This window comes from Amblyomma maculatum, chromosome 6 (assembly GCF_055883805.1).
Source record: "Amblyomma maculatum isolate TAMU_Amacu chromosome 6, ASM5588380v1, whole genome shotgun sequence".
Lineage (NCBI taxonomy): Eukaryota > Metazoa > Arthropoda > Arachnida > Ixodida > Ixodidae > Amblyomma > Amblyomma maculatum.
This window is the reverse complement of record NC_139349.1, coordinates 30,079,305-30,103,641: the sequence shown is the minus strand read 5'-3', so window position 1 is coordinate 30,103,641 and position 24,337 is coordinate 30,079,305. Positions and strand designations below refer to the sequence as shown.

Sequence of the window (24,337 nt, the reverse complement as noted above, 5' to 3'; positions counted from 1 at the left end):
AAATTCTTTCATAACATATTTCATACTAAAACTGGCATTGACCATGGCCGTTATTTATAGCTGCCATACTTACAAAGTGAAGAAATAAAGTCGAGAACAAACTTACTAAAAATGTCATCTTTTCCAAAAACAATAAATGAATGGAATAAGCTGCCCCAAGAAGTTGTTTCATCAAAATCTAATTAAATGTTTGCCACACTGCTGTAATATGTGTACTTGTGTTCGCTTGTTTGAAATTATGCTGTACTGTACTTCTGTGTAGTTTTTTTTTCCTACCAGCATGTAGCACTGTTCATGTTGTAATTCTTTCCCTCCACTGTAATGCCAAAAGGCACAGTGGGTACTGTGATAAATAAGTAAAAAAATAAATAGATTAAGATCTAAAACATGCAATAAAAATATGTCACAGTTACAAGATAACTACAGATTTCCATGGTTCAGTTGCATTTTCTGTCCTAGTTCAGCAAGTGCAGCACTCTCAGATCTGACTTGAAGGCATGATATAGGTACATGCTACTTGCATCACTCAATTTAACAGTGCACCTGGGCTGATTGTACTGTTCCTCGGTTTCTCATGCACCGTTCAGAAGTGCCTGCAGAGTAAGACTGCCCAGCCTGCATTCAGACCATGCAAGCATTGGAGATGCTGTATGTAGCACAAAAGATGACCCTTCAATTGCTGATTACCAAGAGAGACCTAGGTATGCCAACCACTTGCCACTTAATAAAGGTCCCGGGATAGGCAATAGTGACAACGATCAAACACATTTTCGGAAAGGGCAGTTGACAAGAGCTGCTAGTGTGGGCTCATAACTGTACCTGGGGCCTTTTCACAAAAAGCATGTTAATTTTCTTGCACAGCCAGGTATGACTAATGCTACCACAACAATGCTGTCACAAAGTAACTAAACCAATACATTACAGCAACAATGCTGGATCATCTCTTTACTTGGAGCATCATAATTACAAAAATAGCCCTCCATTCTCAGTATAGTACCTGAAGATGTGTCAGCCATGAGCAAGCATACTGCAACTTGTGAATGCACATGGTACTTATATGCCCTTCAACTTCAGTTCCCTCTTTCATCTCCTGTCCTCATGGTACAGTTCATGCATTGACCCTGAGTGACACAGTAATTGCCCCTTTGCTTTCCCATGGCTTCCGTGATCTCCACCTTCATTCCTTGAATTTGTACCACATGAAATTTTGCGCATAACAATAAGCATACAGGTGTCAGCGGTGCAGAAAAACTGAGGAAGCCTCTTGAAGAGACTTACTACTTATTATTTACTATTATTTTAAACAGTACACTGCAGAAGATGAGCACCTACATTGTAATCTGTGCTGGCTGGTGGAGAGCTGCAGAAGGCGCAGTCCGCTGGTGAAAGCATGATGGCTGTCCGCGAGACATTCTGCAGGGCTGGGGGCGCTTTGGGAATGCCCTTCCAGCCTACACCGGTGCCTGCACTGAGGAAATTGCGCACAGTGTCCCGGATTTGGGTCAGCATCGCATGGTTGTTGCGCAGCTCGCGTTCCAGCCGCTGGAGCCGCTGCTCCAAGGCAGCCATGTCCATCTGCAATTTGACAAGTTTTAAGCCACAGGTTAGTGAGATAATGCAGTCAGTAAACCAAGGCATAACTTAACACTTGCAACCATTTTGGAGCAACTTTGGAGCAGTAAAACAAGAGTTTTGAAGCATGCTAACTATGTTTTGGAGCATGTTTTTAGGATCGAACGCTTTTAATGATTGCAAATATATATTCAGGACATACAAAAAATCCATTCTGATTCCTTTTTTTTATAAGTGCAATCCTCGGTTTGACTGTGCATGCATCTCTGATAAGGCAAGATGAACAACCAAAACCTGTACGGATGCTTAAAATATCACAGCTGACCTGAACAATAATTTGGAACAACACTAGCAAATGAAATGATTTTTTTCCACGTTTCAGGTCCAAAAATCAAGTCTGATTGAAAGCTTTTAACCACTTGATAGATCGAAACGTGGAGTTTACCAAACTACTTTGATGCACTTAAGCACCACTAGTTTGCAATTCACATCAAAGAGCAGCACATTTATGCTATCTTGTACACATTCTTTTCGTTCCTGTGCTTGCGTCAATAAATTCCTGAGCACTGGTCACTGCTCCCTGCAAGAAGGATTGACCGCATTCATGGGTAGTCTTTTCTGCTCTTTAGATTATTTACTTCGTAAGGTTCTGCCAGTGGCTCCTCATGTTTTTCTGTTGTTGTTTTTTTTTATTTATTTAGCAGTGCTGAGGCTACCTTAAGTTCAACACGTTAACGATATGCCCTGTATGGCTTTCCAACACTCTTGAGAAAATTTAGAGAGATTTGCACCTTCGTGGCATCGCCCTGTAACGCTTCAAGTGTGCTTTTGCCTCATGTTGGTTTGGCACATTGGTTCTTAACTAAGAGGCTCGATGGTGAAGTATGCACTTGTTTTCACAGCAGAATCATTAGAAAACCTCGTAGTTCATTGCCGACAGAAAAGTTTCCTAGGTCCACTGAGCGGTAAAACCAGGTTCTGCTAAATTTGATGGCAAAACATTAAGGTTTGGAGCAGTAATGCATTTTGGAGCAGGATGGAGCAGGGAAAGCAGTTTGGAGCAGAATGGAGCAGCGCTTCCACCTCTGCAAGCAGCAACAACTCCCATCTTGGCACAGAAGAAACAATAATGTTATGTGCAAATACAATGGGAATTTGTAAGCAGTGATCATGTAGGAGATGAGGAAAAATAAATATATGCAAGCTACTTGCGTTTGTACAAAAATATTGAGAGAAAGGATGTAAAAAAAATAAAAACAAGTACTTGTTAAATAATAGTGCTAAGAATGCCTCAACAATTTACTTAATTTTTGGCACTAAGTGTACCTCAAATTCACAAAAAGGTAGAGAAAAATGCATCACAAGTACATTTTTGCTTTTGTAGCAGCAAACATTAGCACTCAGGTTCTGTGCACGCTTGCAAATCAATGGAAAAGGCTGACAATGGCATGGGTCGTCCAGCAGCTGTGTAGCAAATAAACAGGTGGCAGGCAAGCTGACCGCTCCGTTTTCTTTTTTTTTTTTTTTGTTTTTTTTTTTTTTTCTTGCTGTCACTTTGATGGATGATCGAGACTCTGCGTAAGAGTGAATAATGTAGATAGAGTTATTAAGTAGCGGCTGAGATTCTTTTCAGGCTGCAGAGACTCGCTGACAGACTGCTGTATGCACGTCGTGCTTAATGTGGGTTGGCCCAGGCCAGGTGAACACCGTTACTGTAGTGGTACTAATGGTGTTTTTATTTCCGTTTGTAAAACCTGGCCATTCCATTGATGTAGAATCCTTTCACGTTTGTATAATACTTTGAAAGCGCAATGCTAAACTATACTTTGTAAATCTAACGTCCATCTGCAGGTAAAGCACCCGAAACATGCAGCACTATGAAAGAATGAAGCAATTATAAGCTTTTTTTCGACTCTAGTATGGCGGCATATCAAATAACGGGCCTTGTCAATCCAATACAACGTTTTCCTGCGATTTAATTTCGCATCTTCTCGCAGCAATGCCAGTATTGCTTCGCATTGCAAGGCCTGTTTTTACTCAATCGCAACCAGCTCTAGTGGCACGAATATCCAGTCATACAACGCTCTGTCTAGCAGACGCGTTGTATACGTGCGATACAAAAGTGGTGCTCGCGGTCGGAAGACCGGGATCAAAGGTGAATGATTACTACGGGGCCTAGAAACGAGCGCATCCCATTTTCTAGGCCACTAGGTTCGATGTGCTGCGGCAACAGTGACTATTACTACAAGGAAATAAAAGCATTCGTACCTTGCCTGTAGGCCATCCCGCCAGACTAGTGGAGCTTGGAAGGAGCCTGCTGAAGTAGATGTAGACGGCTGCGAAGCTCACGAGGACACAGGCGGCACCGATGCAGGCCGCCGATCTTCGGACTTGTAAGATGGTAGTGCCGAACCGCAGGCGTATCATAGCGCCCGTGTCATGCTGTCGCTGGGTCGTTCCGAAAACAAATTAGAGTGCCGCTTACGTTGACAGCCGCCAAAGTTAAATAAAGAGCCGCTAAACGCAACCATAGCAGCACCGTCCCCAAACGAGCGGCGCGACCACCGCAGCACGCCGTACACTCAGCTGCTATTGTAATGGAACCGTTAAGAGCAGGTTCATTACGGCGCGAAGTCACGCCGGTCGTGCAAACAACACACCAGCCATCTTTTTTCAGTAACCGTCTCGCACTGTTTTTGACGGACGGTACGGGCCACCGCACAGAACCACCTACACATGCATCGACAAACACTCACGCACACGCACAACGTAGAGGCAAGGAAATGAGCATAATACACAAAAAGAATGAAGCCGCATGCGAAGGGGAGTCAATGTGGAGAGGGTGAGCTCTGCCCTTCCACATTTTTCCGCTGAGTGCGCCATCTGAGCTGGCTGGCGGAGTGTTTCGGTTTCGCTAGCGGGAAACAGGTTGCAGCGGCCCGATTCAGTATGTCTTGCATTGCTCGACTTAACGCTGTTCTAAATTTCTTCGGCGTGTGCGTGTTGCGGAAATGCGAAAACATTGAAACGAAAGATGTGATAGCAGGTGCAGAATGAAGACGGGTATAAGGACAATAAGAAGAAAGCCATACTTTACAAAAAAGCCATATAATAGGATATAGACTAAAATAACAAAAAAAAAAAAAACACGTAAAAACGGAATCTTTACACAGCGTACGCAGGTACCAGAAGCGAATATTCCGCGTCTGGAGACTGCCGAAAGTGTCCTAGCTTTCAACATAAGTCCATGCAGTCGTCATGTTTATTTATGTATTTTTTTTGTTTTACGGAGCCATGTATTACTTTTCGACAGTAGCTGCAAAACGCCGGAAATATGGCGCCTGTTGACGTGAAGCCAGTCACCCTAGCTATAGTGCTCTAGAATATTCTAGAGCACTATACCCCAGCAATTCTAGAACGCTATACCCCAGCCTACGGGAGGAGACACGGGCCCCTTCACCATCCAAAAACTTCACCCACCAGCAGCCGCCAGGCTGACCCAGCTCCTACCAGTGGCGACGTAGATCTTCCGGGGGGTCTTGCCGGCTCCCCTCGCCGATACTTGTTCGCGTACATGCACTTTGTAAGTCTCTTAAACAGTGGTCTTTTATTTGCGCCTCTGGTAATTCGCGTACACTTATAGTATACACAATCGTAATCTACCACATCATTTGAAATACTAGCCGATATATATACAGCCCCGGTTTAACCACGCCGTGTGAACGTGCCGGCGTGGCCAAACGGCATGCAGCGAGCGTTGAGGTCCAACGGTCCTGATAGTCTGGATTCCCATCTCGCCCTCCCACCTCAAAGGCGATGTATGTGGCCTAGTGGCATCCCCCAACCCGACGACCAAACACTGTACGGCCACTTCACCAGCCAATTACCACATGCCACAGCCATAACTGGCATTTTTCTCAACACCAACGCAGTATTTTGTGGAGAATTTGACCTTTAACGGTATCGCAATAAAGTATGTATCACTTAAAAAAAATTGGCAGTTGCTTTAAGCCTGGTAATTGCGAAAGAAATAGTTATGGCTACGCCTAGGTTCAGCTGGTGGTGTAGCTGGTTGTGGTTCTTGTGGTTATAATGCCTATGGTTATGCAGTGATTCACTCTGGCCACGGCATATGGTTCAACTATTGTTTATTGCGGGGTGCTACCTGGTTATTCTATGTATAACTAGTAGCGAGGCAAGGAGTGCCGTGGCTGCAACGATATACTTTGTTGTGGGTGAGGTTAAGACAAAATGTACAACTGCCGCTCTGGCACCGGCTGCAACGGCATTCTTTACGCCAACAGAAATGAAAGCATTCCTGGAGACTGCGTTGGTTCCACCTGCCGCTAGACCACCTCCTATAGTATCCAACGTTGCACCCCCGGCGGTAGCTGCGGCTGCAGCCCCATAATTCTTCTTAGCTTTAGGAGCATGTGGCACAAATGCAGCTCGCCCGGCCGTAGATCAACGTTGGGCTTAACTCTGGGTGTGTAAGCGCGTATCCGAACTGGCGTCCCAAACGTCGTTCTAAACGGTCTCACAACAGTCTCAGGGATGACGTCACTCCGGCTGTAGCGCTCCCTCACGGAGGGAGCAAGAGTTAGGCCGCGGCTGGTAGCTACCGCCTCGCGAGCAGACGGTTGTTGTTGTTGTGGCTGTAGGAAGAAGGAAAAGAAAATGCTCGGGCCTGCTACTGGCTCAGTAGCTGAGCCACCTCCGCTGCCTCGTGCAGACAGAAGAGAACTGATTCATTTATAGGAAGGGAAATGCGCGGTAACTGTCTCACTTGTTTGCTGTGGACACCTGAACCGCGCCGTAAGGAAGGGAGAAAGGCGGGAGTGAAAGCGGAAAGAGAGAAGGAGGAGCCGTAGTGGAGGGCTACGGAATAATTTCGACCACCTGGGGATCTTTAACGTGCGCTGACATCGCACAGCACACGGACGCCTCTTCGTTTCGCCTCCATCGAAACGCAGCCGCCGAGGTCGGGTTCGAACCCGGGTACTCCGGCACAGTAGTCGGGCGTTTTACCACTGCACCGAGACAGAAGAGAAAATAGAGAAGAAAGAAAAGAAAGAGGGAAAGAAAGACGTGCGCCGCAACAATTCAGCCGTCGTCCACCACCGAAGCGATGACGGGTGCAATGACGGCCTACAATAGATAAAAATTCGGTGGCAGGATAGCCCTCGCCGCTAGCGGCGGTGACTTACCTGCCCCAGCGCGCGAGTTGGAGCCCCTGTTTTAGCGGCAGATGGGATGACGTCACTCCGGCTGTAGTGCCTCTCGTGGGAGAAGCGGGAGTTAGATTATAATTATTATTATTATTATGACGTCACTCCGGCTGTAGCGCCTCTCGTGGAAGGAGCGGGAGTTAGGCCGCGGTTGGTAGCTACCGCCTCGCGAGTTGACGGCGCGAGTTGGGGCCCGTTTTTGCGCAGCTGTGCTTGGCGGCGCTCCAAAGGTCACGCTAAAGGTCAATGATAGCTTTAGCCTCGCTACGCGAAGGGCTGAAAAGTGAAAGTAGTATACGGCGCCTTTCCCTTCCTGTGAACCAATTATTATATTATTATTATTGCTTTCGCAATAAAACAAAAAAAAAACGAAGACATTGTTTTGAGGAAAGAGCACATCTGCTGTCTCTCATTCCCAGTGGACCATTCAAATGTCTCGTAGGGTAATGGGATGAAGGAAGGAATGAAAGGAGGAAGATGGACAGTGCAGGGCGCTCGGTGATTTTCGCGCTGACATATTGCACACCGTACGGGGACCTTTTATGTGTCGTCTGCAGTAGCCAAGCGCCCTACCCTATGAGACAGCGACGGGTCGAAATTGGATGAATGCCCCATGGCTTCAACCTGTTGTCTACTATGATATTGGACGCGCAGCCCGGGAGGGCCCGGGCTGCGCGTCCGTGTGCTGTGCGATATCAGTGCACGTTCAAGATCCCCAGATGGTCGAAATTACTCCGGAGCCCTTCACTACAGCACCCCTTTCTCTCTTTCCGCTTTCACGCCCACCTTCCTCCCTTCCCTTACGGGGCGGTTCATGTGTCCACAGAACAAGTTTGACAGATAGTGCGCCTTTCCTTTCCTGTGTACCTATTATTATTATTATTATTATTATTATTATTATTATTATTATTATTATTATTATTATTATTATTATTATTATTATTATTATTATTATTAGCACTCGGGCTCGGTCTCAACCGCCGGCGGCTGCGTTTCGGTGAGGGAGAACCAAGGAGGTTATTGAGAACCGAAGAGGCTTCCGTGCGTTGTGCGATGTCAGTTGTGGCTGTAGGAAGAAGTAAAAGAAAATGCACGGGCCTGCTACTTGCTCTGTAGCTGAGCCACCTCCGCTGCCTCGTGCGGACAGAAGAGAAAATAGAGAAGAAAGAAATAAGAAGATGGAGAGAAAGACGCGTGCCGCAACAACAGCCGTCGTCCATCACCACCGAAGCGCTGGCGGGTGCAATGACGTCTACAACAGATAAAATTCGGTGGTTGGCTAACGCCCGCCGAAAGCGGCGTTGACCTACTGTCCTAGCCCCGGTGGACCAGGAACTGTCATCCTTCACCACCACTTCCTCTCAATACCTGCCATGTCAGTGCACGTTAAAGACCCCCAGGTGGTCGAAATTACTCTGCAGCCCTTCACTACGGCACATGTTAAAGATTCCCAGGTGGTCGAAAATACTACGCAGCCCTCCACTCAGCTTCTTAATTTCTATTTTCACTCCACCTTTCTGCCATCCCTTACGGCACGGTTCAGGTGCCCACAGAACGTGTGACAAATAGTGCGCCTTTCCTTATATGTAAACCAATTATAAGAAAAATTATGAGTAGACCGCGGATTGAAAAGGCGGTGTTACAGAGGCTATCGCTGCAACACACAGCTTTCGCTCTATCACTAGGCTCAAGCGCTATGCTTAAACTCCAACCGTGTTCTTTGGCTGTACAAGGCGAAAACTTCGGAGAACACAATGAAGCGAAGACGGATTGAAGAAGGAGATGACAAAAAAGGCGAACTATCCTTCAAAACATGCCCCCTATGTGGGTATGTGCTTAGAGAACAACAACAACAACAAACGCGAATGTATCGCTTTCCCATCAGTGCTAAATCGTCAATTTCAAAAACCGCAAAAAACAAACAAACAAAAACAAAATCGCACAGTAAAATGAGACCTCGTTTCTACTGAGAAAACCATATAATACACCCGCACGGAATTATTGTTTTCTAGAGACCTTGTGGAATTGCCATTCAAACTCACGTTTCCTTTGGCATATATGGAGAGCTTGGGTTAATTATTACTTGTTGATGAAAGCTTGCCTCCACAATTCGTGTTTTGAGGCTCACACGTGTTTTATACCTGTTTTATCCGCAAAAAAAAAAAAAAAATGAAGTGGCGGTTAGCTTGGATAAGCATGGATGTACGTATATATATGAAAAGTAGTATTTAGCACTATAGTTTTGCTACGCACTGCTTCGTTCACCTTTGCTTTGCTTTCTCGTGCCATGTTTATCTAGGTATATATAACAAGGGGTTTAGGCTATATGTAGGAGGCTTTATTAAGGCCTTTAGTACAACGTTGTTAAAAGAGATGAAGACGACGACATTTTAAGCTCTGCGTGAGTGCACGTGAGTTGGTGAGGTCAGCTTGGCTCATTAAGGAGTAGGCTTCCTATATGTATAGCGCAGCGGCCCAATGCAGTTAATTTGGGAGCGCGGTTATTCGAAAGAGGGTTAAGAACCAACCCAGCGAAATCCAAGAATGTGTGTGCTTGTGCATTAAAGGGCAACTCCGGTGGTTTTTTCATCATTTTGTGCTTTTAATTGAATTACATTCCTCGGCACGTCCTGACTCCAACACAAAAAACCGTTTTCCAAAATTCCAATTAGAAGTATTTTTAAAAAAGAAAAACAGCAAATCGAAACCGAAACTGCTTTCACGGCCAGAAACGACGTCACATTTGACGAAACGGTGACGTCACACTCAGTATTAGAAAAACACTCGTACGTGCGTTGGATGGTGAAAATAAAGTATGGAAATCATGACGCACTGCATAAAATGTCTGAGGTAGTTCAATATAAGCCTCACAATTTCATAATCACGCGGGAAGTGGACATTAACGCCTGTATACTGTTTGTGACGTCAGAAACTCAGTGTTGCCCGCAGAAATACTCTCAACTTAAGCCATGAAAACGGCATATTTTAAAGCCGTATTGCGCCTGAACGGATTATCGTACGGCACCCAAATTTTGTAGAATGCGCCAGGACGGAGAGAAGAACCTGTGGTAAAAGTTTCACTACAATATTCGAATGTCAAAAAACCCCCGGAGTTGCCCTTTAAGAAACTCCTCCTGTGCGACTTATCTGGCCCAGCAACATCGCGCCTGTTATGGAAAATGGAGCAGTCATTTCCGTCTAAGGAACAGTAAATCTCACCGTTCGGAGGGAACAGTCCTTCGAGTCGCTATAGGTCCGACCGGCAGCTCGGAGTAGCGTCTAATAAACAGCGCCGATTCGCTGCAACAGCTGTCGGCGTTAGCGAACGTTAATAGGCGCCTGCCGGTTCCGGGTCGGGCGGAGGGGCTACCGTCAGATGGAACGTTAATAAAGAGAAATAAATTAACCATAACTGCTGCGAAGGAACGACTCTGAGAAGCGCTATGCACCTCGTCTACTCTGTAAACAGATGAAAAAAAAAAAAAAAAAAAAAGATCCGGCATATGTGGAAGGATGGGTTAAATGAATTACTTGTTGATGAGAGCTTGCCTCACAGTTTGTGCTTTGAGGCTGACGCGTTTTACCTTAGCCTTTGTTTGTTTGTTTGTTTCTATCCAGGTGTGAACTCTCATTTCCCGTGTTGAGTCGCGGCGGTACGCGGGCGCGAATAGCCTTTGTTTTTGGTTCAGAACAAGAGAAGCGGAAGTGTGCACACTTGCGCTCTAAAGCACAACCTTAGTTGTGTGAGCACGTGCAAGCACGCTTGTCGGCATGTCGTGCTACGACGGCCATGGACGCGAGAGCACTGAATGTTGAAGCGACAAAAATGAAAACAAAACAGTGGCAGCCGGAAAGAGAAGGAGAGGGATAAAGGAGATGAGTGGTCGGAAAACGTTTAATGAAACCGCTCAGGTCCATGTTGTGGACATGACGAGTTGACGGGAGTAGCAGTGACCTGTGTGCTAAGGAAAACGAGCTTTTGACACATTATGTGTGGAAGTTTTCTTGCGATTCCGCTACGGGAGGTAGTGCAACTGCTATATAGAGAAATTTTGCTTGCCGGAGACATACTAGGGCAGGTGTAAACCGGTTTGACGGACCACTCCTGCGCACGCGCATTGGATAGCGCTACTGCGCTTGCGTGGTAGAGGTCCGGTAAATCGGTATGCGTCCACAGTAGCACGCCTCTGTTCTGCTAAATCTGCCTATTGCCTCATCTCACATTGTGCATTTCTTGGATGAATTCGCTTTTTCCTTCCTTTCGTATTCCAGCGGGAGTTCCTTATATGGTTACTGATGAGTACGAATTCATTATGTCCAGAAAAAAATGAACGGTGGAGATCGCGCAAGGAAATTTGTAAACGTTATCGCCAATTCAACCATATTGGAAATATGCTCCGACTGTTTCAAACAGTGCGTGGCAAACTGTTGCGCTGCACGGATCTATACAGAGATAAAAGCTTGGAATACCGGCCTCCACCTATTTATCAACACGTGGAAAGCCGAGGTGCAGGGCCATCGGACGAGCTAGGGCGTCGTCGTGGCATACATGCACGAGGAAAATAGCGAGATATGTTTTTCTGTTTTTGTTCAGATTTCACTTCCGTTTGAATGGTGCGCACCAGGTGTGCTCATATATATAGCGAGCGAGCTCCGTCGATTTTGCTGCGTACGCATGCTCATGGGCCTAACTTTTCGTCAATGGCGCACAGCTCTGTGAGAGAGGGAAACCTACGTACCCAGGATGAGCACTGCAACACTGCGCATTATTGAAACTAAATCTTTTCGAGCAATATATGTGAGCGAAACTTCGGTGCGTCAAAGTTTATCAAAATGTATTTCTCAGATCCGAATTTTTTTCATGAGATACACAGTCCACTAATAACTCCTGCAGCTGTGACGAACTCTCACTTATTGCGAACAATGATGAAACTACTGCCTAAATATGTATTGGGGATATAGCACTACGTCTCAGATAAAACGAATAACCATGACAGCATCAATCCGTTATAACGAACGAAGAGCCCCTTAAACTATATCTCTGAGGTCGAAAAAAGGCCTTTCCAAACAGCACGATCAAAGATAGTCTTCTGGAAGAGTGGTACCCTTTTTTGCAAAACATGAAAAATAAAAAAAAAATAAAATAAAAAAAGAGAAGCAGTGAAAACTTTGCCAAGACACTTAGGACTGCTTACGTGCACGAAAGCGAAAGGTCGCTCGCCACAATCGGATTTCTCTGCCTGCTGCGCTGCTGCCATAACAGACGGCGCTCAGACCGCAGACAGTCCCATCACTCTATAGCACTATAGTGCGTAGCGGGAAGTGCACACTAATTAATGAAAGCTAGGATCACACGTTAGCTCATGGTTTTCGGGAAAAGTGCTAAATTGCTTGTTTCCCCCTAGGTTTAGGTCTAAATGGACATACTTTCCACACAAATGTTGCGTCGAAATCCTGGTATAGCTGCTGGAAGGTGCACCCTAATTGGAACGGTGAACCTCCCTTGTAACGTAAAGGTAGCTCGCACTGAGCGTTCTGTGTGGACACGCATTGTGGTAGCTTCGTCACTGAACCATTACAAGTTTGCCGAGGTTCGAATACGAAGTTCTATACTTTCCGCCAGTAGCCGTCAACGATTCGTCCCCAAATCAGGTCTCGGCCAGGATCATATGACCAAGTTTGAGAAAAGACTTGGCACACGGCTTACTTTGAATAAAGGAACGTGCGAGCGTGCTTTTCGAAGTAAACAGCAATTTTGTCCTACATTGTCTTTTCCTGTAATAGGGCAAATCCATTTGCGACGAACTTCGAATACGACGAACGCGATCAGCGTTAACATCAGCGGACTCTGATTTCTGATTCAGACCTCTATGATTTCAAGAGTAATCATTGCCTTATGACGTAAGTTTATTTAAACATACACATAGAATACATGACGAAATAAAAAGCACTCAGGACACCTAAGCTCCTCGACCGCATTAATGGCCCCCGTCTGCTGGCGAAATCCCTTGCGGATCCTCATTCTCTTTATGTGCACTTTGCTACTTGAATAAATAATAATCTCTTTTTGCCTCGTCTCATATTTGACGTCCAGGAACTCGGCGGCGTAGACATATAGCATCCAAGTGACGTTTATTGGTGCTTCTTGGAGGCCTGCAAGTAAGCTACATACTGAGCGCCCGTACAGGCAGCCTTTTAAAGCAGTAAGGACTATCAGAAGGTCGATAGCCAAGGAGTGCACATGCATGCGCATATCGCGATAAGGACACATGCGCGGTTTCGCGCGCGCACACCTCCGTTATCTCACACATGCTCGTTAGCGTTGTCAGCTATGACATTATGTAAAAGACCACTCGACGTAGTTATTGTTACGATGCGGCAAACCGATGAAGAAAGACGACAGAACATGACCGATGGCGACGGTAGATGACGTTTAATGAAATGTTAGCGGGCCTAGCGCGAGCGCTCCTGCCCGCGCCACTGCCCGCTTCTTCGTCGTTGCCCGTCCGTAACAATATAAAGCCTCGCTTTAACCAAGCCACGCAAATGTTCTTGAATGGCCTTGGGTTACCAAGTCTGGAGCTACCCGAGTTTGCATGGCTCCGTGACGTCACAACCCGCAGACCAGTCAAAGCACAGCCATGTCACCTGCCAGCTACTGCATGCTATAATGACATGCTAGGGATTTGTCGCTCTCGACGATTTCTACAATGCTGACGTGCATAACAAAGCCGTTAACGTTGTCGCGTTAAAACTAAAAATAACTCGCAATGTGAAGCGCGAAAAACATTGAAATTATTTAGTCGCTATACGTGTTAGCTGATTTAAACAAAGCGGTCAGTTTCGGTGGCTGTTTAGGTTGGTACACGTTTCTTGAAGAATTTGCTGCGTGATAGGGCAGCACTTCTATAAAGGCACGTGCTATGGTACGCATGCGCGATGAGAGAAGCAGTAGCTGAGGGTTCCGGATTATTATGCGGCTCTAACTTCAGCACTCATTCTGCAGAACTGATGCTTTTATTTTTTTAACGCTGCGAAACGACAGACGCGCATTTTAATGTAGACGCTGAGTCTGACGATCAAAGATATTACATTCTGACTATGTTAGGTGAGATCAGGCTGCACTTTAAAATCGTCGCACGCTAAATTATCGTGCACGAGACTATGATTAAATTTGAAAAGATTAAAGTTCATTGTTAAACAATTTTTTCAGATCACGGAGCAGGTAAGAAGACTTCAATATTACCTTTGTTCGAGTCATTAGTGCATGAACATATTCATGGTCTCTGTCACAACGCAAGAGCAAGTAAGTCTCGAACTTTCCGCCATGAGCAAAAAAAGAAAAAGAAAAAATGAACCAAGATATAAATCAGCAGACGTGCCAGAATCTACTCCGCACGGGACATTAAAATGAACATGCATGATGTAATAATCTTCTCTTGAAGTCATATTTTAAAATAATTAATTCTGTCACAAGAATACTTTATAACGAAGGCGTTTAATTTGATCATTTAGCCCTAGGCCCACCTATCAATAAATCCCTCCCCTCAACCCTCCTCGCAGTGCTTTCGTTATGCATGTGCCGTCTTGAATACATTATATCAGACTCTTTGGCATTATCGTGCACCCCGTCCGTGCATAACGCGGATTATATTGATTTATTTCCACTTCTTGCAGGCAGTTCAGAACTGCTGCAACGAAAAATCTTGGGCCTAGAGCAGAGCAGTCTGTTATTTTCGGATATAGGAGATAGTATGCTGTACGAGGCTCAGTGCATGCTTTTTTTTTTTTTTTTTTTTTTGCCGGATAATCCAGCATGAACTATAGACATAGTAGTTTCATTAATCGTTTCTTTGCAGCAATTAGTTGAAGCACAATGCATTTGCATGTAATTTATATTCCGGTCAGCTCGGAAGTGCAAGACTACTATAAAAATGCAGGAATTGAGGTCCCAAAGTCACAGCAAAGCTTGCTTATACTATTAGACACTAGGTTTTACGATATGCATGTTCTCAAGAATAAAAAAAAAAAAACAAAACAATTATTACAGCCCTGTCTCGCGACCCGTCTACCTAACAAAAAGTCCCCAATTGATGAACTCGACCCACGCATCTTCAGATGTTTCAGGCGATTGGCTTCTGTGACTGGGTCGACACAATGTTTTCTCCGCGCACTTGTATCCCTTACATTTTTGGGACCATATATAATACAGAGAAGAATGCTTAAATATCGGACCATGTTGAAATATTTTTACCCTTTAAGTGCAGTTCTAAGGCCCACAGCACTGTTGTGGCCTTAGAACTGCACACACCTGTGGGCCTTAGAACCGCTAAGGCCCACAGCACTGCTGTGGGCCTTAGCGGAAGGAAAGCGTAGCAGGGGGCGGCAGAAAGTTAGGTGGGCGGATGAGGTTAAGAAGTTCGCAGGGGTCAAGTGGATGCAGCTAGCACATAACCGGTTTAATTGGAGAAATATGGGAGAGGCCTTCGCCCTTCAGTGGGTATAGTCAGGCTGATGATGATGATGAAGATGACGACGACTATTTTGCTGAAAGCGCATTTTTTGTTAGTTCAATTCACTGCGTAACAAAATTGTGTCGTCCATAAAGGCAACTGGTCTGTAACAACCTCCTATAGGCACACATGTTTCTCGTGCATACTGTTACAGGAAATAGATACTTGATGCTTTCATTTCTTTTTTCTTGCACAATTCATGCTTCAAAAAAATTTATATTGCGAGCACTTTTGTCTAACGTCGATATATGGAACACTTTATATGTCATCGTGTGTTGCAGGACTCGCTGCCCTCAGACATGAATAAACACAGTTCTACGTATATATGAATAAGCTTAAAACATTACTATCGTCTCTAGGTGGCATATGGATATAGCACGTAGCCAGGGGATGTTTGTCTAGATCTGACAAAGAAAATCTCCGTTTCTCAAGTGGGGGAAAAAAACGAACATTTAAGTTCCATGAAAACTTCGTGATTGTTTCCTTATATATATATATATATATATATATATATATATATATATATATATATATATATATATATATATATATATATATATATATATATATATATATATATATATATATATAGCAGGCTAGACAGGCTAGGCTAGACAACGTAGACAGCGTGGTTTCAAACGAGTGACGGCTTGGAGCTGCCCTCGGTAAAGCAGTATGCACGCTTGCTTCCTTTCTTCTTTTTCGCTAGCTGTGAGGTATGGGCTGGTTTGGCTTGAGAGGCAGCGGAGGGAGTGCTGAAGATTTGCTGTCGTTTACCTGGCTCAATCAGCCGCTTTTGCACCTTAAAAGTTACGCCTCAATTATGTACATACAACAACTATATATATATATATATATATATATATCCCACCATCGGCACGTTGTTTTTTCTTCTACTTTGTGTCTAATTATCTTTCCCCTAAACAGATTACATTACTAATTTCTGTGCTTATCCAAGTAAACATAAAAAAAAGACATAAAAATACCATCCCCAACGCTTTCCTTGGCCTCGCCGACTGTTGGCTTCTTTCCTTCATGTATTATAACGAGCACCCTCATTTCCCCTTGATTGATCTGCTTGTAGCTTACGGGGGTCTCGGTTCTGGCAGTCTTGAAGCCGTAGGTAGCGTAAGAGGGTTCTAGCACAGCTTTCGCCCTCGCTCTTGATCACGTTCTACGTGACGCTGGCGGTAACAAAGGACGTCCCACGTCCGCCGCTATGGCTGAGGGTGGCGCTGGTGAACACTCTCAAGGTTCGCATACAGACAACATAAATACCCAAGAAAGTAGCAGGGGGGACAGCGGCCGATGTAGCTCAGTTGGTAGAGCACCGGACGCGTTATTCGGAGGTCGTGGGTTCGGATCCCACCATCGGCACGTTGTTTTTTCTTCTACTTTGTGTCTAATTATCTTTCCCCTAAACAGATTACATTACTAATTTCTGTGCTTATCCAAGTAAACATAAAAAAAAGACATAAAAGTACCATCCCCAACGCTTTCCTTGGCCTCGCCGACTGTTGGCTTCTTTCCTTCATGTATTATAACGAGCACCCTCATTTCCCCTTGATTGATCTGCTTGTAGCTTACGGGGGTCTCGGTTCTGGCAGTCTTGAAGCCGTAGGTAGCGTAAGAGGGTTCTAGCACAGCTTTCGCCCTCGCTCTTGATCACGTTCTACGTGACGCTGGCGGTAACAAAGGACGTCCCACGTCCGCCGCTATGGCTGAGGGTGGCGCTGGTGAACACTCTCAAGGTTCGCATACAGACAACATAAATACCGAAGAAAGTAGCAGGGGGGACAGCGGCCGATGTAGCTCAGTTGGTAGAGCACCGGACGCGTTATTCGGAGGTCGTGGGTTCGGATCCCACCATCGGCACGTTGTTTTTTCTTCTACTTTGTGTCTAATTATCTTTCCCCTAAACAGATTACATTACTAATTTCTGTGCTTATCCAAGTAAACATAAAAAAAAGACATAAAAGTACCATCCCCAACGCTTTCCTTGGCCTCGCCGACTGTTGGCTTCTTTCCTTCATGTATTATAACGAGCACCCTCATTTCCCCTTGATTGATCTGCTTGTAGCTTACGGGGGTCTCGGTTCTGGCAGTCTTGAAGCCATAGGTAGCGTAAGAGGGTTCTAGCACAGCTTTCGCCCTCGCTCTTGATCACGTTCTACGTGACGCTGGCGGTAACAAAGGACGTCCCACGTCCGCCGCTATGGCTGAGGGTGGCGCTGGTGAACACTCTCAAGGTTCGTATACAGACAACATAAATACCCAAGAAAGTAGCAGGGGGGACAGCGGCCGATGTAGCTCAGTTGGTAGAGCACCGGACGCGTTATTCGGAGGTCGTGGGTTCGGATCCCACCATCGGCACGTTGTTTTTTCTTCTACTTTGTGTCTAATTATCTTTCCCCTAAACAGATTACATTACTAATTTCTGTGCTTATCCAAGTAAACATAAAAAAAAGACATAGAAGTACCATCCCCAACGCTTTCCTTGGCCTCGCCGACTGTTGGCTTCTTTCCTTCATATATATATATATATATATATATATATATATATATATATATATATATATATATATATATATATATATATATACATAGTACATATACCAGGCGCGACGTTCTCGGAAGCAGGGCGTGGTATATTTAACGCCTACACGCTAAAGCTGTACTATATGCAGCCTAAAAACGACAAGATAGGAACACGGTTGAGAATTGAAGGCGCGTCGGGACCGACTCAGCAGCGAACGCTGCAGACACAGAACAAAGCACGGCGTTCATCTTCCAACGCATTTTTTTTCTTTCCTTTCTCTCTATCTCTTTCTTTCTGTGGGAGCGCTGTGCATTGTTTGGCGCTAAAGAAGTACACGCTAGTTCGCTCTTCACCTTTCAATGGTTAGCAGCTCGTCTTTGCATTATTGGAGCATAAGCGCGACCCGCGCATCTTCTAGGGCATATCGATTTCCCCTGATCTTATAGTCCAGAACGTTAAACTTGTTTTTAGAAATATTTCACTCCACAATCACCCCAAGAGCGCCGTAAATGATAATTCCACCTGTGCTTTGTTTTAAAGGTACGCTGCTGGCAAAGGCAATTTGTTGAGATGTGCTTTTTCAATCCGACTTGCAAAAGGGGGCTCATTTACCTAAGGGGCCTCCTCACAGGACATTGCAGGGATGAGGGGTGCGAGTCAAAAAGCGACTGTTAACGAAGAATGGTTGTGTACGGTCATGTTCGTTTTGACGATTGCTTTAAAGCCATAATGGTCTCAGTTATTGTGCCATCTGGACGGGAAGGACATTCAGGTCTGTGACTTTGTTGCTGTGACGTAGCAGTATGCATGTGCTGAGCACTAGCAGTGTTGGGATGACTTTGCCAGCCTTCTGTTGTCTGGACTTATTGGTCATAGACGAAGCCAGCGGCAGGCCTTGCCCCCAAAGAGCAAAGACGGTAGAGCTGCGGTCTTATAGACCATTTTATGACCCTTGGGGAAATCGCTTCGACTGGGCTGTTAAGTGGGGAAGTCCTCAACACGTTCCTGTGCTAGGATAGCAGCCCAGCTCCCCAATATGGCAGCACCCTTCACCCCTTTGTAAAATCGTGTATACCGAGCGCTGTGTTGTTGCTGCGACTAAGGGAAGAAGGAAGAAGAATGGGCATGGACCTGTCCACAGGATCCAACTGAGCCACCGTGTGCAGTGAGCGGAGATGTGAAAAGTATAGGTGAGACATTGTTTATGGGATTTAATCTCTCAAAGCGACCCAGACTGTGAGGGACACCGTAGTGGAGAGCTCCGAATAATTTCCACTAGCCTGGCTCGTTTAACGTGCCGTGCGCTGACATCGTACAGTTTACGGGCCCCCAGCCTCAGCCAACACAAATATGTGAGCTGGGCCGGGAAATGCCTTTAGTGAAAAGTTACATGAAAGGTCACAAGCGTCCCGCCATTCAAAAAGACGTCAATATATTTAAACGACTGCTTCACACAGCTGACGCTTTCTGACACTTTGTCGGGAAGCGTATGCATCCTCTTTAATGCCGCTCACAGAGTAAATATATGTGCGACCAAGCACATTAGCGAAAGTTCATTTACTGGCACTTTTGTTTTGTTTTGTAGGCTCGCCATTTTCAAGTCGGAGTGTCTGCAGCTCCGGCCTCTGCGAGTATATGGGCAGGCTGATGGGCATGAAAGACTGACTCGCACTTGTGGGATAGCGTTTCTAGACCTTTGTAGCATCTCCTTGTGTTGTGTAGATATCAAATGATAGCATGAGAAAACGTGTGCAACCGTGTCAGTCATAATTTAGTGGACCTATATTCTTAAGACGCCCGATAGTTCCAAAGACGAAGGTGCACATCCAAATTTAGGATGAAACACTTAAAACGGTTTTGCAAAATTTGCTCTAGAATTGTCGTAATATAGAAGCTAAGGTCGTGAAATTTGTTAGCATGATTGTTAATGCCTGCAGCTAGCATCAGAGATAAACAATAAATAAACATTTTGCATGTTACATATATTTTTTAATCCCTTTTATTTTTTGTACTGACATATACTTTTTCACCAAATCTGCTGGATGCAGCGTCTTGAAAGTTTTTACGTGATTATAAACAGTTATGTTACACAGCCACGAATACAATTACTCGCTTTCAGCGATAAACAGCTTTATTATTTTTTTTTATTCCAAGCGCAATAAAATTGCGCACCACAATTATTTTTGCTCAGCCATAAAAATACAGATTGACTTCTTATGTATATGTTTCAGTCATGTCCATTTAAAAGGCATCGAGTTATATCTGGGAAACATCGTCTGTGCTTAGACTACTTTTCGTAAAGAAAAAAAGGAACATAATCTCTAAGAATGCTGTTTTAAGAAAAATGGAGAGAAAGACTGAAGACTCTCTCCATTCCGCTAGATGTGTCTCCGAAAAGGACGGAAAAAATTTTCAAGGACGGTTACGTTATTCCCTAATGCGAAAGTTGAGCGCAGCTATTTCTGCGTTTTTGCGATATATTTTGAGACATGACTGTATGTGCGTATGTGCGTTTACAAAGCAATCTATTATTTTTCTCGCGAGCAAAAGAGACTTTGTCAGAAGAAGAGACGAGCGGCGGCAGAGCTCGTGGCTCTTCTTTCCTTTCTTCTGAGAAATTCTCTTGTGGCCCGTGACTCTTTCACTCGGTTACACCGGCAACGACGGCGACGCGGTACAGCCTCCGAACGGGCGAGTAAGAGCTGCGCCGTGAAGAGCAATTTCAAGTCGTTAATATCCAAGTGTAATGTGTTTTCTGATAGAAGAAATGGCCTATCAGGAGCTTGCCAACCTTAAAAATTTATTTTTTTCGTGAAACAAGGAGACTAAAATAAAGCATCTGAACACTCCCACCTTCTTGCTCAAGACTATTGATAAAGAAAAACATTAATTAGACCACGAATGCCTAGTTTTAATATATTCTCTTAAGACTAAATAAACTATCAGGAAGTTTCCAAAGACAAAATACATTTTCTTGAGAAAAAAAAGAAGTTTAATGGCACCTTAATCTTCAAGATCCCTTTTTTTAGAGTGAAACAAATGTGTAGTGCCTAGTCCTAGAGAATGAAAATTTCAACAGAAGAGGTAGACAAGCAAATTTTGGTGTCTCAGCCGGAGCGATTTCCAGAAACAAGAGTTACTAAACATTCCACTGTCAGTAAACAATTACTGGGAAAACAATGTGCTTAAAAAAATAGTAATCCTATAGCAAAGGCTGATCAGTAGTATTTTCGATCCTTTAGCACATTTCATCTACACTTCTAAAGACAGGCAATCACGGTACACGTAGCTGAAAGTTTGCCAGATACTCATTCCCGATTAGTTTAATCAAGCTCTGGCCAGGTTTTTCCTTCCTCATTGAGAGTGTCTCGAAGCGAAAGTACATTCATTGTCATATAGAGCATAGGTCGGGTATCTCGCAACTACTTCTACGCATTGTCGCCGTAGAGGTGTGGCTCGCGTTGCTCATGTACGGTTCACAAAATATGATGTGTGTAGGAATGGAGGAGAGGCGGAGAAGGAAGAATAAATACGGATGGCCCGAAATACAGCTTCATCACTTTAGACGTTCACCCGATATCGTGACATAATCTGCGTGCCATCCATCGAAATGAAAACAAATATGAATGAAATATGAGAGCATGAAGGAAATTGTGGCTTTGTCAAAAGACTATAGATGGACAACTGTGACAGGCAACTGAGCCGTGTATCATCTATAAGCTCATTTACGTTCTGTGTTCGCCTCAGTACATTAACATTCGTTTTAATTCCGAATTGTGCACTTGTGTAAATCACAGTCCGGAGTATTTTTTCACTACGTCCCTTTTTGGCGATCTCAGTGAATGGATGAACTTGGTCAAAACGATGCTTCGGCGTAGCAGAAAAAGATAAAATGGAGAAGAAGTACAGATCACTGTTGCTGATCCCATCAATAGCACTTCGATTAATGAAACGTAGGATATTACAACTCCTGATGACATTCGGTGTGCAAAGTGTTCTCTTAAGTACTTTCAAAAGTGGCGGGTTTGGATTCGGGCAGTACCGTAGTAGACTGACGTATACATCTGAGGAGGCTCGAACGACCTCGGCGACCTTAGAAAATGTGCAGGAAATTCGTCACTCGCGACATCTTTAGCCTTAACTCAGTGACAAAAGCATAAGCTAAGAAAGGGCGCTGACGTCAAACTAGATTTAAAGCAAGAAAACAAAGATAACAGGAAGAATTCTTACTGCATTTATTTACTCTGAGCACCCGCTATACGACAGCTGAAGCTATGCAGAAAATTTGAAGCAAGCTTCGGCGAACTGAATTACTTTCGAGGTTCACTACTTGGTATTTTTATAGTTCTGTCTTATAGGGCAGACAATTTAACTCCAGCCAGCTGCGCGCGAATAGAAGCCAATTAAACTTATCCGCCGTGCCGTATGTAGGTTGCTTAACGAAGTAAAGCTTTGTCAATGTAAAGAGAGGAACGAACAAATGCCCCGGAAAGCCGGTGAAATGTCCTCCACGTTTAATACGAAGCAAATGAACAGAATTTTGCCTTCTTGTATGCACGATGTCTATAAAATTAAAAAGGCTGACTTCTGCGCCCCGAGAAAACAATTTTACACACTCCCACAAATGTTTGAAACCAAATTACACAAATATAAACTCCAACAAGGGTGTTTAAATATCTAAATTAAAAGCCGCGCTTTGACCCTGTCAAGGGGTTGCAATCCTAAACGTCTTCTCCTAATAATACTCTGAAGGATACATAGTGAAAGTAATCAGATACCAGCACTTATAATCACGAGCAAGAAAAGTTGCAAGATAGCTGTAGCTGTTTCCTAAATAAACTCTTAAGTTAGCGCTAGAGGTACCTATTTCTTTGTGACTTAGTCATTACTCTGTGCCGCGCTGGTTAATTGTAATTCATTACAGATTTGCCCGACTGTCTATTCCACATCTGCGAACCATGGCTGCGAAGTTTAAGCAGCGATCGTTGTGTGCAGTATGAGAACTGAAGTGCAGCTTTTAGCACTGCCTGGAGCAGGTAAGTATGTCTGTGTGCCGGCACTCGTTACCACACAGCGCTACCGCCTTTCAAATCCTCTCCACTACGGCGTCTCTCATAGCCTGAGTCTCTTTGGGACGTTAAACCCCAAAAAACCAAACCAAGCCTTTCATAATTTATCTCCTACGATCCGGAAATGAAAGTTGCGATACTAAGGAATGATGTCATTGGTGAATTTATGTTCAAAGATGGGGCAAGTTTGCAAGTGTTAAATAGCCGCAAGGGTAGCATCTACGCTATCGGTTATTACTGCGGAAAGATTCTTGGAGCATAGAAAGTTCTACAAAACTGCGATCGAAGACACAACTTCTGCGAATACTTTTTTCTTTTTTTGGCGACGTCTGCCTGTAAAAGAAGTAATCTATCAGATCAAAAAGAATCAATGGCGCTACTTTTAAATTAGCGAATTTTAGTAATCTTCAATTATCTTTACATCTAGCCGGGCTCTCTTTCTCGCCATAATCTTAGCCAGAATTTATCCGGATCGCGTTTTTTAAACAATTCGAATTGCTGTTTTACTTTCCTCGGCTGTTAAAATAATTCTGCACTTCTCCCTTGTAGTAGGGAGGTGGGAGAGGTAAAATAAGCGAATATGCATTCTATTCTATTCTGAAGAAGTATTGCTCCTTATTACTTCTGTAAGCGCCTTCCTAAAGAAATACGCTTATGCATTTTCTGCTTATTAATCTGAAAGATCGTCGATCGTCTTCACAAGATCACAGAAAGCATGCAGCGAATAATGGTGCAGAGATTGCCCGGAGCATATGATGAGCATTGCTTAGGTTCTGTGTAGAAAAAAAAATAACACTAGATTTCTTCGCGTGTCAAGCCTTTAGAGACGAATTTTTCAGTCTGCAGAGACTATATGACATCGTTTTGTACACGCCTGCGAACTTGCCGTTGGCTTTAGTTACCAGGCTGCTTACTGAAACGTATATAAACTACATTTATTAAGTACTACTAGCGTGGCTTTCATTATTGCGATGTGCACCGCGAATCCCACTTCGTTTCTGAAAACTACTGTCTTCGTTTTTCAGCAAGCTTATCTTAGGGACGCTTTAAAACTGTTCGCCTAAACACTCGATGTATTTTCGCCTGTCCCTCACGTTATTCTGTAATATGACTGACGACAAAATGGCAGTCTATTGTCGATTACTTCTGACAAAAAAAAAAAAAAAAGAAGAAATAATATGTTCTCTCGATTATCAGACATCTTACGCTGGCCAGATACCGTTGTTAGCGGATGCCTCAGTAAACTTCCAGTGGCCAAAATGAGAGTGAAATAATTTATTCATAATTATGGTCACCAACATCGCTTTCCCTGAATACTGCCCAATGAACTCAGAGCTCCGTTATCGCTGTCGGAAAGAAGCAGATTGTATTCAGATAAGAGCCGTTGAAGAAATAACATCGGCTCCTTCATTCCTT

At 44.2% G+C, this 24,337-nt stretch overlaps 1 protein-coding gene across 3 annotated transcripts in view; it reads right to left on the bottom strand.

The window, feature by feature from the left end:
* Positions 1 to 24,337, bottom strand: part of alpha-Man-IIa (alpha-mannosidase 2) — a 95,785-nt gene that overhangs the window by 53,533 nt on the left and 17,915 nt on the right. For 2 of the 3 annotated variants that reach the window (XM_084606309.1, XM_084606311.1), the window contains exons 2-3: positions 3,841 to 4,020; positions 1,333 to 1,575 (exon numbers count right to left, since the gene is read on the bottom strand). In XM_084606309.1, the coding sequence (XP_084462435.1) occupies positions 1,333 to 1,575; positions 3,841 to 3,999 (402 nt within the window). In that variant the 5' untranslated portion in view covers positions 4,000 to 4,020. Of the gene's footprint in view, positions 1 to 1,332; positions 1,576 to 3,840; positions 4,021 to 8,842; positions 8,949 to 24,337 lie in introns of those variants that run through there. The other variant, XM_084606310.1, reaches the window with a different exon arrangement.